Raw genomic sequence first — 15,738 nt, 5'->3', positions numbered from 1 at the left:
TTAAAACACAGAAATGCAGAGCTCCGATCCATATTTAATTTATCTAAAGGATTCAGAGCGTACCGAGTATACTATGCTAATGCACTATGCTAATCTCTGAGTCTTTCACACTTTGACAAACGAGGTTAAGGCCAGAGTGTGACAGTGACTTCTGCATGCACTCATCCATATACTGAATTTCAAGTTTGGGTATTACTTTAATGCTGATACCATGTGTGTCAATACACAGATGTGCAGGCAGGAGGAAGAACAGCCTGGTAATGTTGGCCTCCTGTTTCTGTGTTCATTAAGACCAGTAAATAATTGTGGCAATTCAAGACAGATCTGTATTCCTGACCCTCCCAAACGTCAGGCTACCATACAGAGACACTGTATTATTCAGTCAATGCTGCATTTGTTCTTTCCTAAAACACTCAAGAAGTCTTATACCTTATCTCTTCTGAAGTTATCAAATTCTTCAAATGTTCGGTGTCACATAATCTCTTACCTTAGTTCAGATACCTTAACATTCATGGATGTTACCTCTGTAGCTACAATCAAATGCTATAGAGAAAAACCATGAAATATAGCAGCAGTTTTCATTTAATTACTATAGGTTGTTAATAAGTAAAACGGCTTACTTATTAGCAGCTTGTTAAATGTCTGCATTTAAGTGCGTTATATAGGCATGATAAATTATTCAGATAGCTGAAAAAAATTGTTTATTACCACTTCTCATTAATATTTATGTGCTGCATGCTGGAGAGTGTAACAAGGATGTATTTATTATGTTTGACTTGGGTATTTTCTGCCATCCTCTAGGGTGCTGTCCTGTATGACAAATGCAATTTTGGCTCGAGTCTATAACCATAATGATCTGGACCTAATGACGAAAGAAGCCACGGTCCCAATCATTAATGGATTGTCCAATTTATACCATCCTCTCCAGATTTTAGCTGATTACCTAACTCTTCAGGTAACAATATCATCTATGTTTAATAACAATTTTTTTTTGCTAAGTTTTGGTCTTGGTAAGTATTTGGGGAACTCAGTTTCAAAATAATTTATTCCTAGGTTTTTCCAACTGTTAATTACATGGCACTTGTTATTTAAAGAGAACTTCATCCAGCAATATAATTAAGGAGGACCTATTCAATTTAAAACAATTACATTGTCTTATCAGCTGTAGTGGGACTGAAGTTAAGCATAAAATTAAGTACTTCATTGGAATTACGCTGCAATTCAAAAAATGTGCAGGGGGCTTTATATATTAAGATAAAAGCAAGATCTTGGTTCAGCCAAAGCCAGTGAAAGTCTTTCTGCTGACTTAAAAAAACTCAGAAGTTCACTCTTGGTTCCTCCCTAACCTATGGCTAATTTAAAAGGAGTTACTATCCATATTTTAGGAAATTGGTTGAGTTTGTTTTGAAAATCCAGTTAATGCTACCAGTGCAAATGCCTAGTGCTTAGGCACTTAAACCTATTTAAAGTTCGCTCACATCAAATAATAGTTTAAAAATATCATATTTTGTAATTTAATCTAATGAAATAGTTGATTTGACAGCAGGATAATGTTTTACACATAGAATACCAGATGTTTATCTGTGAACAGAAGGACTGTGCTGTTTTACAATCAATTCAGTAACTGGCTTATAAAAAAAGAGTATTATACTGCAGTGCTGGTTGACAGCTATGATGAACTCCTCTGACCTTGTTTACTTTCTGAATGAACAGAAATCACACTGCTTGAATAAAGGAGAGCAGAATAATTTCCTGATCCATTCAGTTGTGTTTCTCAGCTGTCAAAGACTTTGCTATGGGACATTCAGCTAGTGGAAAATATCTAGAGAGAGTAACATTAAATTATTCACGCCTTAAACTTTAAATACTGAAAGACTCATTTGTTCAGTGAAAATTACTTCTTCTTTGCCTTGATTAGTATTTTTCATAAAATTTTCAATACTTGAAGCAAAAATCTGAGCACTTGAGGCTAAAATGGTGCACATGCCTCAGGATAAGGTACATTTGTGAGATGGCATTGAGCCAGCCTCAATGAACTGTTCAAATTATGTAAGACAATAAGCTGTAATGAGAATATCATCAATCGTTAAATGTCATGATTTCATTTAAACACTGTGTACATCCATAAAGCAGGTGAATCTTACAGTTGGGTTTTGCGAGGGGTTCTGTCTTGCAAACACCTTAATTATTAGCATTTTATCACTTGTGAATAACAGGCTTCAGGAATAATCTGATTCATAGCCTACACAACTGTTCCTGTCTCTACCCCTAAACCTGGTTTTACCCAGGCCACTGACTGTGGCACCAAAATTCAGAGTGCTGTTGCCCTGTACTCCATCTCATGTCAATGATGAGAGAGACCACTGAGCATCTTGGTCACTATCACCCTCTGGAGATGCATCTCTTTCTCCACTGATCTTAGAGGGAAGCCTCTGGAGATCAGCAGCATGAGCACATGCCCTGTTGATCACTCTCTGCTCCTCCTCCACTGTGTCCTTGTATAGGGCAGCCATGCTAGAAGCTCCAGGTGAACATGAGCCCACAGACTGAAATTTTCCTTTGTTTGGGTACCAAGGATACCACCCTTCTTGGATACCAAGAGCAGCAGCAACAGCAGGACTGTGTCCTTGTTGCATCAAGCACCTGGGAGGATGTCTTTGGAAAGAGCGTCCCTGCCCATTTTAAGTGATGAGGAAACAGGACCATAACAACTGGTGCTCAAACGAAAGAAACATTTGATGTGGAGAGGTAGCATGACAAAGTGAGCACTAACAGACATCTCAAGGAATGGCTCAACGTTTGGACAGATATGGAAGCTTTTTAAAATTTGCAGCACTTTCCCAGTCAGCCTGATAAACAGAGCACCTTTTCCTCCAACTGTGCCCATCTCTTCCTCAGTCTTTCCAGCATGTTCCTTAGCCCAGAGTTTGTCAGGAGGTCTTCAGAGGGCAGCTGGGTGGCCGCTCCACTTTGCCAAGGGCACGCTGCACCACTGCTTTCTGACCCGCTTTCCATTCCTCCTTTCTCACCCAGGAGGGAAGGGCAGGCAGGGGGGAGCTCTCCACTGCACTGTGGGTGTTGGCACTGCCTGTGCTTTTCCTTTCTGACCTGCCCCTCTGCTGCCTTTTTTCCTCTCTGCACTGTACACTGAGGTGGAGAAGACCAGTCTTACCAGCAGTGACATGTAATAAAATGGCATTTTTATCACCTAATGAACTTTACCAGGTCACAGAAGTAGGATAAACGTTTGAAGTGTGATCCACAGGGTCTGGTTGTTACTTACCACAATCAAACTTCTCGTAGGATTTTCAGCAGGGTAAAAAGATGTTATCTGAATACTGCCTGCAAGAAGATTAATATAGGAATGTTGAACAGCACCACTGATTTTTTAAATGGATTGAAAGTTCATATATAACATTTGGACTGCTTTTCTGCAATGCAGAGGCAATTTATTTTATTTATACATACATGCAAACTACAACAGTGGCACAGACTGCTAGCCTTATATTTAAACTAACTACAGATTTTGTGCAGCTTATTTCTCTTTAAAGATGGCTCTTCCTTATCTCTGTAAATATTTTCCTGCCTGAATCTACTCCTCTCTCCTGTCAGTACATACCAAAAATGTACTTTTTTTCCCTCTCTTCTTTTTTCTCCTGCTGCATATGCCAGTGAAGCACTATATGCACTCTGGCCCTCTTCATGCTTAGCACATTTTTATTCATCCATTTTCTAAATCCTATTAGTTTTGTCATATGCCTTCTTGAATCCTCTTTGAGCACTTCCCTTTGGTCTGAAACTGCCTAATTTCCTGGTTTGTTTTGTCAAAATGTCTTCTTGCTTATGGCTTCTGATTCCCTTTTCACAGGTGCATTTTAGTGGGCTTATTTTATTACAGTTTGTTGCATTCCCCAAACAATGCAGCTGGTTTATTTTCACGGCTGTCAGTTCTCGTTCTGTGTTCAGGGTGTTCTAGTCAGATCACAAAGTGTGCTCCTGTCATGAATACTGGGATGAGATTCTTCAGGTACAGCATCCTCTTGCCCAACGCCTTCTTCCTGAGCAACTGGAGCCCCTCACATGTTTGACATCTAAACTGACTCTGCCCTTTAGTACTATTGTCAGGATCAATGCCCTTGATTACACCAAGAGAGATGTTTTTTTTAGCATACATGCTACTCTCTTTCTTAAAAGTTGCATTGAGCTGAGTTTGCTCTTGAGTTACAACCCACTAGAAATGGCTGTAAACATTATGCAACCTGACTGTGAGGGTTTGAGGCTTTGGGCTTTATGAGTTTGTGCTGGTACTGTGCACAGGCAAAGCCACCGCACTTCTCTGCATGTGCTGGAGGCACATCACAGACACTTGCTGAGTCTACCTGGTGTCTCTCAGTCTCCTGGGCAGAAGCTGTGGCTCACTTCTTCTGCTCTGTGAAGCTTGGCTGGAGGGCAGCATCGCTCAATTTGTATTCCAGGGACGAACTGGTTATTGACATCGATTCAATTGATATTAATGTCACTGGCCAAATCAGCTAACTTGTAGCTGACTGCAGGATGGCCAGACTGGTAATTAGAGTGGATCCATATGCCACTAGCTTTTTATGTCGCTGCTCTGAAGGGAAATTTCTTTTTCAGGAAGAAATGGTTGGCATAAGAAATACATCAGTGATTCTTTTTTAAATACTGTAACAAATTGTAGTGTTGCCCTGCTTGAAAAGGGCTGCCATAGGTTCTCAACTTCTCAATGTGTGACCCAAAGAGCTTAAATTATTATAGTCTTCAAATTCATCACCATCATCATCATCATCATCATCATTATTCTAACAATTAGAAATTCCAACTAAGATCTGGACTGTTTTCATAACCATGACAAAAACCATTGTGGGAATAAGAAAGGTAACTGGCCCAGCATCTGCCTTCAGCTCAGTTCAAGAGCCAGTAGATCCAAGTTTGTCCGGTTTCTCATTTACTGGATTTCACTGTCTCCCAAAGGGCTAAAGCTTTGACTAGTCCTCGGCTTTCCTTTTGGAATTTTGACACAATATTGATTCATTATTCAAAAGCTTGTTTTAATTGAGAGCTGTTATGACTGTTGTGGTCAAACATTTCAGAAGTAATCTATAGTGGTGTCAGAGTTTCAACCTAGCTGGAAGCAAGTCCAGGCAGAGGCAGACACAAATGTCCTAATTAGTTAAACGAACCTTCTCTAAACATGCAGCAGTGCTAAATCACTGAGCATGCTTATTTTTTGCAAGGGTTTGATACACTGATACACTGCAACCATGGATGAGAATAGAATGAAACATTTTAAAAGCAGCATGAGGATGAGAAAGTTGACATGAGTAAAATTGACATTAATTATTTAGCAGGGATTTTTCATGTGAATAGCAAAGCCAAGTTTTGTAGTATGAGAGCGCAATCATTAGTTTTCCAAGGAGTCATTCATATGGGAAAAGGGGTCTAGACTTTCTAAATATGTTATTTGTTGTATGGCTTCACTATGAATATAAATATTTTTAAGTCGGGTTCCAAATATAGAGAAACCACGGAATACTCAAGCAGGTAAAAGTCTACATCAATATAACAGAGTTTGGAAAAACTGGGGAGGGATGTAAGGGGAAATATTTCTTCAGAGGCTCAGGTGATCACCAAGTATTGTAAAGTTTCTGGTTTAACTTAAAGCATTACCATCATGACAAAACACTTTTAGCAGTATCTTCTCTGTGCAGTTGTAGAAGCAGATACTATAAAACAGGAAAAAACTGTGTGTCTCATGTACAGTAGCTTTCCTGTTGCCTCAAAGCTTTCTGGTTCTGATCAACCCAATCATCTCATCTTTCTTAGAAGCTGAGGATGTGTGTGTATAAGCAGTACAGTCATTGTCATAGTGAGCTGGCTTCAGATGAAGAGGTTTGAGTTACAGCAGCAATGTACCAGTGGCAGCATAAAGCTTAGCATAGGATATTAAATAGGCTCCACTAGCACACACACCACTTGATTCTGCCTTGTCTATGACTTCTTCCATTAACTATACATCTTCATTAAGATCAGCTCAGCTATGTCCACTCTATACAGTAGTCACTGCATATGTGGCTTTGCAATTTGCAGTACTTACGGAAGGTCATTATACAGACGTGTCCAGTACTTCATATTTTATCTGTAACAGCTTGTAGCCTGGGAAAACAGAGAAAAACATATACTATGCACTGTGCTTTTTTTAATGCAGAGTAGCAGCTGGTAATAAGGTGGAAGTTATTTAACGTAGCAGTATATTTGTGACTCACTAGTCAGTGCATTGAGCATTACAGGCTACAATGCCTATTTTAAAACAGTAAGATCAAAAGAACTCCGGGCTGTCTCATTTGTCCCTGGCTGTGGGTTCGTGTCTCAGCTATCACTAAGCCCTAGCTGGAAGCAGCCCCTTGAACAAATGCTTTAGTTCAGCCTTCTCCTAGGAGCATCATTGCTAGGAGATGTGGGAGGACTTTGAAAGATCCTTGGAGACCTGCAGAGCTATTACAATGTAATAACTTCCATGTCCACAAAGTCCTGATTTACTCTCCTGTAAATGCACTTGCATGAAACCTCTGCCAATGACCCTGCTGCTAACAAACTTAAACTGAAAAAGCAGTGGTTTTACAATACCGTAGCTTTAACCCTTAAAGTGTAGGGAGCCTAGAGACTCTATTAGGTTTGGATTTCAGCCATGTTTTAATGTCATTTAGTATTTCAAGTGCTAGTATTTCTGACTCAGGATTGTGGTCACTGTCAGGAATGCCAATAACTTTGTTCTGGAACAATGTCACAACTATTTGTTAAGGAGAAGCTGCTGCCAGGAGAGGAGGGGGTAGTCCCAGCCCTTTTCCTGTTTAGTCTTTTGGTGTCTTTGCTGTGATTGCCTGCAAGGTTGCCAGTTAGTGCAGCTCTAGAGTGTGGATGCTTATCTCCTCTGACAAGCATTGAATCGTGTCACACAAAGTGTTGAAACACTGTCTGGCTTCCAGCTACAACAATGCCATTGTAGCATGGCCTAGTTTTGAACTAAGAATAAAAGGCTCTCTGTCGAATTTTTTATTTTTTCAGTCATGAGGTAGAGTTGTACAGAGCAGGCATATAGAAGTGTTTGGTTATGTCTTGTATCAACTTATGTCACAGAATCACAGAATGTCAGGGATTGGAAGGGACCTCAAAAGATCATCTAGTCCAATCCCCCTGCCAGAGCAGGAACACCTAGATGAGGTTACACAGAAAGGTGTCCGGGCAGGTTTTGAATGTCTCCAGAGTAGGAGACTCCACAACCCCCCTGGGCAGCTTGTTCTAGTGTTCTGTTACCCTTACTGAGAAGAAGTTTCTTCTCAAATTTAAGTGGAACCTCTTGTGTTCCAGTTTGAAACCATTACCCCTTGTCCTGTCATTGGTTGTCACTGAGAAGAGCCTGGCTCTATAAACACGCACATTTAAAACAAGGCTTGCTAAAGGGTCTCGAATTGTCTTGCTCTGGTAATGCGGAACTCTTGTTACTTTTATTCCTCCCTAGGCCTTACCTGTTGGTGGCTGAAGGCCACAGTAGCTGCACAGGTACAGTCTGTAAGTGCCATCAGGCAAAGCTACAGTTAATGCTGTAATGCTCTTTCAGGTTCAGGTAGTCCACACTTTAAAAAAAAATCACTTCACTCTTTGGCTGTATGAGGGGAGCAAACTCTGCCGGGCATGAGGGGCACAGCTGCTGTCCAAGCATTGCTTTTTGCTATCCTGTACAGCTGAGACAGTTAAAATGCACTCTAAGGGCATGGCCACTGCCACAGCTGCAGGGAACATCCAGCAGAGACAACCAAGCCAGAGCAAACCTGAGCAGGGATATTTTCACAGTTTGAGGAAACCTGGGAGAACTGCTATCCTAGGTATTAGGACTCTAAATTGAGAATTTCTATGATTCACTGATATTTAGGGCACCAATCCATGGCTGTATGGCTTTGGTGCTAAAGTTACTGTGTGTCTGCTACTGTGTGTCTGCTACTGTGTGTCTGGTGCTGTGTGTCTCAACCTGGGCCTCACGATATGGCATATGTGTCAATGTGTCCTTCACTGGAGAAAGCTGCAGCACTTGGGTCTTCATGTGAGACACGGGGCTTTTCCTCCCTGACCACCTTGTAGCTGTGGTAAGTTCAATCAAAGGCACAGTTCCATGCAGGTAGCCAGCCTTCTTTGCACCAGACCCGTCTGATCAGTCCCTCCTACCTAGGGCATCAGCTCGCTCAGCTTCTCTGGAACTTAACCCCAGGACTGTCTGATTCATTTGGCAGGAGCACTATGGGGGGCTGAAGGGGCTCACTGTCACCTGGATCGGGGATGGAAACAACGTCCTCCACTCCATCATGACGAGTGCTGCAAAGCTGGGAATGCACCTGCACATCGCGACCCCCAAGGTAAGAAAGCCATGTGCATGGGGTAAGGAAAGCAAACTTTGCCTGTTCTTAGAATCATAGAATCGCAGAATGTCCTGAGTTGGAAGGGACCCACAAGGATCATTGAATCCAACTCCTGCCTCTGCACAGGACAACCCCACAGTTCACACCATGTGTCTGAGGGCTTGTCCAGTCTCTCCTTGAACACTGTCAGGCTTGGGGCCGTGACACCTCCCTGGGGAGCCTGTTCCAGTGCTCCACCACCCTCTGGGGGAAGAACTTTTCCTAATGTCCAACCTAAACCTCCCCTGGCACATCTTCCTGACATTCCCTCGGGTTCTGTCACTGGTCACCAGAGAGAAGAGCTCAGCGCCTGCCCCTCCTCCTCCCCTTGTGAGGAAGCTGTAGCCACCATGAGGTCTCCCCTCAGCCTCCTCTTCTCCAGGCTGAACAAACCCAGTGACTTTAGCTGCTCCTCATACGGCTTCCCCTCTGTATCCTTCACCAACTTTATATCCCTTCTCTGGACACCCTCCAGTGGCTTTATGTCCTTTTTTATCCTGTGTTGCCCAGAACTGCACACAGTGCTCCAGGTGAGGCCGCAGCAGTGCGGAGCAGAGCGGGACAATCACCTCCCTCGCCCAGCTGGCAATGCTGTGCTGGATGCACCCAGGACTTGACTCAGCTGCTCAGATACTTCCCAAGGGCCCCAGCCTGGTGGTACCTGCAATTATCTTCAGTGCCAGCTTTCAGAACTAAGGTTCAGAATCCTGATTATTTTGATTCAAAACAGGAGTAATTCTGAGGCCAACTTCAGAAAAGTTAAGGGGAATTAATGACTGAAGTATAAGGAGGATGACAATTCCATTTGCTAAAGTGTGATGTCATCCAAAGCCCTCTTAAAAAATAAATAAATAAATAAATTGAAAGTTGTTTCAGATTGGTGACGCAGCTTTTTAGAATGCTGCAAAGTAATACAATATAAAATATAAAACAAAGCATCAGTTTATGTTGAGGAAGTTTCTTTTCCCTAGGTTTCCTGATGCAGAGACTCGGGTATGGATTCCAGGAATTCTTCCTAATTAAATAATTTATTTGCAAGGCACAGCATAGAGCAGCTCAAGCTGGGTGCCTCCTGAACAGGGGTTCTCAGAAAAAATAAAAAGAAAACTTGGACAATTATACCCTTACAGTCTAAGCTTCCCACCTCTATTCCCTAGCAGTTTGGAACAAAAGAATTAAATTATGGGTAAGCAATTAATTCTGTAACTGTTAAAATACATTTTTCTTACCTTATCAGAACACTTTCCACCAGTTTATCTCCAAAATAAGCTTTCAAAAACATCAATATAATTTCCTCAAATTTTACAGTTCTGAAAGACATTCTTGTTTCTCATGCTGTGTACACATACACAGGCACATTGCAAGAAGAGCCAGAGGCCACGAATGCATTGCAAAGAGCAAGTTTTATTTTAGTTACCTCTCTACTGGGGGATCTCCAAAGCAGCACCTAAGCTCCCAGGCAGAGGTGACACGGGCAGGGACGCAGGCGCTGGTAAGTTCAGCCCTGCAGGAAGATCACTGGGCCTGCTGAGCTCGCCTGTATTTCAAGGCTTCAGGCAGGAGCAGCCTCCCGCTCTTTCTCACAACAAAGCAGGAATCTCAGACATAGTGATAAGGTGCCTAAAGTTTCTCACAGGCCTATGTTATCTAACACAGAGGTTCTACTCATCAAGCACACAAGGTGAGCAAAACAATTAGTATGATGTATGTGCTTTTTCTATAGACAGGTGCAAGTCACTTGAGCGCATTTACATTTAACTAACCTCCTCACCAAATCTTCCGTTATATTCCCATACACATGCCGAATGGTTTGTTCAGTATATTTTAACCAGTGTTAGAAATCAGTAAAAATCTTATCAGTATTCCATGATATGTTACTTGTCATCTCTTCTGGCAGGGCTTTGAACCAGACCTCAGAATAACTGAAATAGCTGAACAGTACTCCAAAAAGGTAGGAGCCTAAGAAATAGCCTGGTAGAGTGGTGCGAATAGTTTATTTGCATTATAAATCAGACTGAAGTTTCTTGTCTTCCTCATCATCCTTATTTTATTCACATTAGCATGGTACCAAGTTACTTCTCACAACAGATCCTTTGGAAGCTGCAGATGGTGCCAATGTCTTAGTTACAGATACGTGGATAAGTATGGGACAAGAAGAGGAAAAGAAAGAAAGACTAAAGGCATTTCAAGGTTATCAGATTACAATGCAGGTAAAAATTGAGATTTGTTTTTCTGTTGATGCTTTTACAGTTTGCATTTATAAGAATCAACATTAGCCAAGCACTGGTATTTTTTTGAGTGGGGCAATGGAACAACCCCATGCAAACCTCCCTCCAGCTTGAAAAACTCACAAAGTTAAAAAAGTCCAAGTTATCTTATTCACTTCGCCTGGCTTGGCCTCTTTCAGAGCTTCCCAATGAGATATAATTCCAGAACATGTGCAGGAGAGCTGACCCTTTACTTCTTTATGACTAAAAACTATTTCTAACTTCGCATTTTCTCTTTGCTACCAGAAATGATCTCCTGTATTTTATTTAGAATGAACAACTCACAGATTAACTCTTAAATGCCTGGGCAGCATTTGGGGCAATTTTATCTGTATCTGTCAATGGATAAAATAATCAAGTGTATGTCTTTAAAATCATCTACTTGAAATTCTTATCAGTACAAAATCAGATAGAGAAAACATAAAGTCATAAACTATAAAGTGTCCAAGATAAAAAAGACATTTTCCTTGCTGATAGAATTACTGCTTTAATTTACAGTATTTTAACGGAAGTTCACTAAATACTGTTGATGGGTATGTCTCCGATCTGGCCTAAAATGCTGTAATGCATTGTTCATTAGTGTTAGATCAATATATTATGAATTACAATATCAAAAGAAAAAAAAATATAGCCTTTGAAATCATGGTTTAATATGTTCATGTTGCAATTATCAATGGTATTATATTACTATATGGTTTTAAAATAAAGATTGCACTTTATTGATCCACTGCGTCACTGGGGCTTTTACTCCTCTACTAAAGCCAGAGAAATAGAAGTAAATATTTGATTTCTGTGAAGTCAACATTGAACTCTTACTGATTTAAATTGGGATATTCCCATATTATTCACAGATGAGGAATGCATTTGAAGTTAGTGGAATTCTTCTGAGTTCATCATCCAAGTAACTAGAGTGGGAGCTAATATAAAATTTGTTAACCTTTTTACTAGTAAAGAATTTTATTAATGTCCTCCTACATTTCTTTATTTTTATATATTTTTTGATCTACAGACTGCAAAATCTGCTGCTTCCAACTGGACTTTTTTACATTGTTTACCCAGAAAACCTGAAGAAGTTGATGATGAAGTATTTTATTCTCCACAGTCATTGGTTTTCCAGGAGGCTGAAAACAGAAAATGGACAATTATGGTAAAAAAAAAAAAAAACAAAAAAACAAAAAAAACCCCAAACACTAGTTAGAGGTTAGGGTCAGCTTCTGTTCTGCCTTACACTACAGGCTTGGATTCAGCTTGGTTCCTCAATAAATAGTAAATGTTAATACATATGTTTGAAATGCACCCCACAGCACATCACAATTTTGACTACAGGCACAAATACTTCTGGAGACAAATGGGGCCTATTTTGACGATAATCTGCTGTTGCTTGACCTAGTGATATGTATAGTATAAACTGATTTTTTTTTTTTTTTTTAATTTAAACCACTGGGTTTACTCTAATGATTAACTCAGCTGTTCAGTTTTAAAACATGTCAAATTCTAAGATCCCAGGGACTGGTCTTAAAAACTACAATTTCCCAAACACTTGAAGCTAGAGATTCTGCAGTTTTCTCTCAGGAAAAACTGCCACTGACACCAATGGGAACTTTCCCTGAGAAAGTGCTGCAAGAGCAAAACTTTAAAGGACCCTGAAAAGTTATGGTGTGGGTAGTTGTGTGTGATCCTTGGGAACCATGAGAGAACACTTGGCATTTAGCATAAACCATGACTCCTCTCTCAGCATTCCTAGAATTGCAGAAAATTACTGCCAGATCTCAATAGCCTGTTATTTATTGTTGGCTTTAGAACCACTATGTTCACAAAAGCTGGTAGAAAACTTTCGGAGGTGAAAAAAAAAAGAGAGAAATGGCATTGTCGTAGCTCTCCAATGAACGCTAGATGTGCTCCAAGTGAATAAGTAGTTGAGTATTATATTTATCAAAACTTCAGATTTTGGACATGGAAAAAATTATTAACAAATTTGTGTTCAATTCATAGTTTTGGCCATGAAATTCAGAAAAGTGCTCATATTTTTATTTTAATTTTGCGATGTTTCTAATTGAGTTAAATAATACATTTTTAAAAAGAAAATAAACCCTTTCCTTTGAGTTCCAGCTGCACATTTTTTTGTGGTAAGAAAAATGTCATATTTGTATTTTATCACGCTAAAAAATGATGAGTGTATGGGTCTTGTTTATCTATTATTTTCTACCACTTTCAGTTCAGACAGCAAACTGAAAAAGAAATTATTTGCTCCGCTGTAGTTCCAAACAAGGCTGAGTGCAGCTGTGACACTCAGAGAAGGGCAAGGAGGCTGCTGAAGGATCTGGAGCACAAGTCTGATGAGAAGCAGCTGAGGGAACTGGGGCTGTTCAGCCTGGAGAAAAGGAGGCTGAGGGGAGACCTGATCGCTCTCTGCACCTTGAAGGAGGTTGTAGCATGGAGGATTTTGGTCTCTTCTGCCAAGTAGCAAGTGATAGGACAAGAGGAAATGGCCTCAGGTTGCTCCAGGAGAGGTTTAGGTTGGATATTAGGAAAGATTTCTTCATGGAAGGGGTTGTCAGGCATTGGAACAGGCTGCCCAGGGAAGTGGTGGAGTCACCATCTCTGGTGAAACCTAGAAGATGAGGTTCTTAGGGACATGTTTTAGTGCCAGTGTTAGGTTAATGGTTGGACTCAATGATCTTGGGGTCTTTTCCAACCAAAATGATTCTGTGATTCTATGGGCACCAGTGAGGGGCTGCGGAGCTGTCCATGGAGTCCCTGCTGTGGGCTTGGGCTTCCCATCACAATGAAGGGAAAGGGAGGACAGGCAACAAGACCACAACCCCCAGAGAACCCTTGTAAATCCAGTTCTGGGTCAAAATAACAACTTGCAGCCAGACATTGCTGTGAAATAACAACAGTGTGAAGCAGGAAATACTTTGTCAAAACTACGCAAGCATGGGGCTTGTGCTGCACACGGATGTGGGGAGGACAGCAGAGCTGCTGAACCATGTTTTATTGGCCTACCACTCCCATTACTCTCCTCTTGCAGTCATACCTAAGGTTTGTTGGAGTACCAGGGGAGGGCAGGAGGTGTAGATGACACACTATTAACCTCGCTGAGGGTTTTCCATGTTTTACCACAGAAAGTATAGCTAAACTGGGATAAATTTCAAAGTTCTTACTCTAGTATGGCTCTCACTGATGCTAATGGAACTTCTGCTGAAATCCACAAGCAAATCTGTGTGCTGTTTGGGTGCCTACAGCGTCTCCTAGCAGTAGCTGAGGATACAATACAACACGCCAAAAAGGCCTCAGCATTTGATCTAAATGCTTTGTCTGAATTTCTCCTGGGCTGTCCATTAATGTATTTTGTGTGCACTGAGAAAACCTATCAGCTACAATACAGAACATCCTAACTGATTCACAGCTCTTTCCTGATTCATCATCAGAAATTCTAGCAAATAAATCTAAGTGTGCAGTTTTTTGGCAGGACAATAATTTTCAACACAAGACATTAGACCTGGAAAATATTTTCCCCTTATTTATTTTTATGGAGTATCTGTTTCCAATATGATTGGATTTTTTTGTTTCTTTCTCCTCTAGGCTGTCATGGTTTCTCTGCTGACGGATTACTCACCGCAGCTACAAAAGCCTACGTTTTGATGCTTGGATTCCTGCCAAGAGAAAAATATTCTTCATTGGCAGAATATTCTGGTCCACAAATACGTAGATCTTCTTCAGAAAGGATCAAGGCTATGAATGATTCTTTAATAAAACTGTATGGTTAGCTGTATAATATTGCATTACATTCGTGAAAATGTTCAAGACAGCAAACACCATTTCAAAAGCTGCTTTTCATCTTGATGCTCCAAGTTGGCTATCCTTTCTAGTGATCAGCATCACAGAAAATGTTCCGAGGTTGTACTTTAATGATTGGCTCTGCCAGCATCATAGGCTTAGCATGGCCACACATGGGTGTGTTGGAACTCGTACAGTGTAACAGGACAGACTTAAACTTCTCCCTTAACGTGTCCGTTTAAGTGCTGGTCTCAGGAAGTGTGTGCCTAGAAGCAGTACTTTAGTTTACCTTGGTTGCCTGCACTTCCTGGGCACCCTGACTCCTGTTTCTGTCCTCCAGCCAAGCTCCAAACCCCACTCCTGTTTAACACAGAAAATACAGAGACCTTGTGAGCATTATCTTCCTCCATGACATTCCTGTGGGCTGGCACAGGAGGATATTGCTGCAGAACTGGAATAGAGCAGCTTCCGCAGGGCTGGATGCGCCAGAGGGAGATGGCTGGAAGGAACTAGTTCACTCTTTCTCCATCTCTCCTAGACCTTCACTCCCTAAACAGGATTTTGGCTGAAGCAGCAAGGTTTCTATTTCTTTTTTTCTAAGCAAACATGAAGGGCACCATATGATGGAACTGTGTATGGCACCTTTGCAGAAAGAATTTACTGCGTTATGTTTGGCACTGTAACATGGTGTATGTTTCAGCTAATCCTTCTTTGTGGTAAATAAATCAATGGCTTTTGTAGTTTTTATGGTGACTGGATAAGCGTGTTTAGTATTTCAGGTAACGCTTTGAGAACTATTCAAAACCACCTTCTTTTTTGTTTCTAATTAGATTCAAGACTGTTGATTTTTTTTCCTTCTGTAATATTGGAACGGTGTCTGTGATTTTTTTTTAATTCTGCAAAGGGGTTTCCATTTTCTGACCAACTGAAAAACATTATTTAATTCCTTTCAAAACCGGGGTTCATTGCTGGGCCACACACATCACTGAAATGAAAATAAAAATACTTTTGTTTATCTACCCACTTCTAATTGATTCATTGTTTTCGCAGGCATTTGTATGTCTCTTGTTAAAATTAACATTTTCCATTACAACATTACAAGAGTTTCAGTGATCCACTGATCATTTACACCTCAGAGATCTAGCTGCGTCAATGATGGAGGGATAGGGTATGTACTAGAAATCAATGTTTTACTTCCCAATTTAGTATGCAGATGAAAATGC

General features: G+C 40.8%; 1 protein-coding gene across 2 annotated transcripts in view; it reads left to right on the top strand.

Annotated features, from left to right (window-relative positions):
* OTC (ornithine transcarbamylase) overlaps positions 1-15,491 on the top strand; it is a 32,217-nt gene extending 16,726 nt beyond the window's left edge. For both annotated transcript variants that reach the window (XM_065861691.2, XM_071803646.1), the window contains exons 5-10: positions 802-955; positions 8,304-8,426; positions 10,366-10,419; positions 10,529-10,678; positions 11,745-11,882; positions 14,321-15,491. In XM_065861691.2, the coding sequence (XP_065717763.1) occupies positions 802-955; positions 8,304-8,426; positions 10,366-10,419; positions 10,529-10,678; positions 11,745-11,882; positions 14,321-14,380 (679 nt within the window). In that variant the 3' untranslated portion in view covers positions 14,381-15,491. The remainder of the gene's footprint in view (positions 1-801; positions 956-8,303; positions 8,427-10,365; positions 10,420-10,528; positions 10,679-11,744; positions 11,883-14,320) is intronic.
* Positions 15,492-15,738: the final 247 nt, after the last annotated feature.

Source organism: Patagioenas fasciata, chromosome 1 (assembly GCF_037038585.1).
Source record: "Patagioenas fasciata isolate bPatFas1 chromosome 1, bPatFas1.hap1, whole genome shotgun sequence".
NCBI lineage: Eukaryota > Metazoa > Chordata > Aves > Columbiformes > Columbidae > Patagioenas > Patagioenas fasciata.
This window is presented reverse-complemented; position numbering and strand designations above follow the sequence as displayed.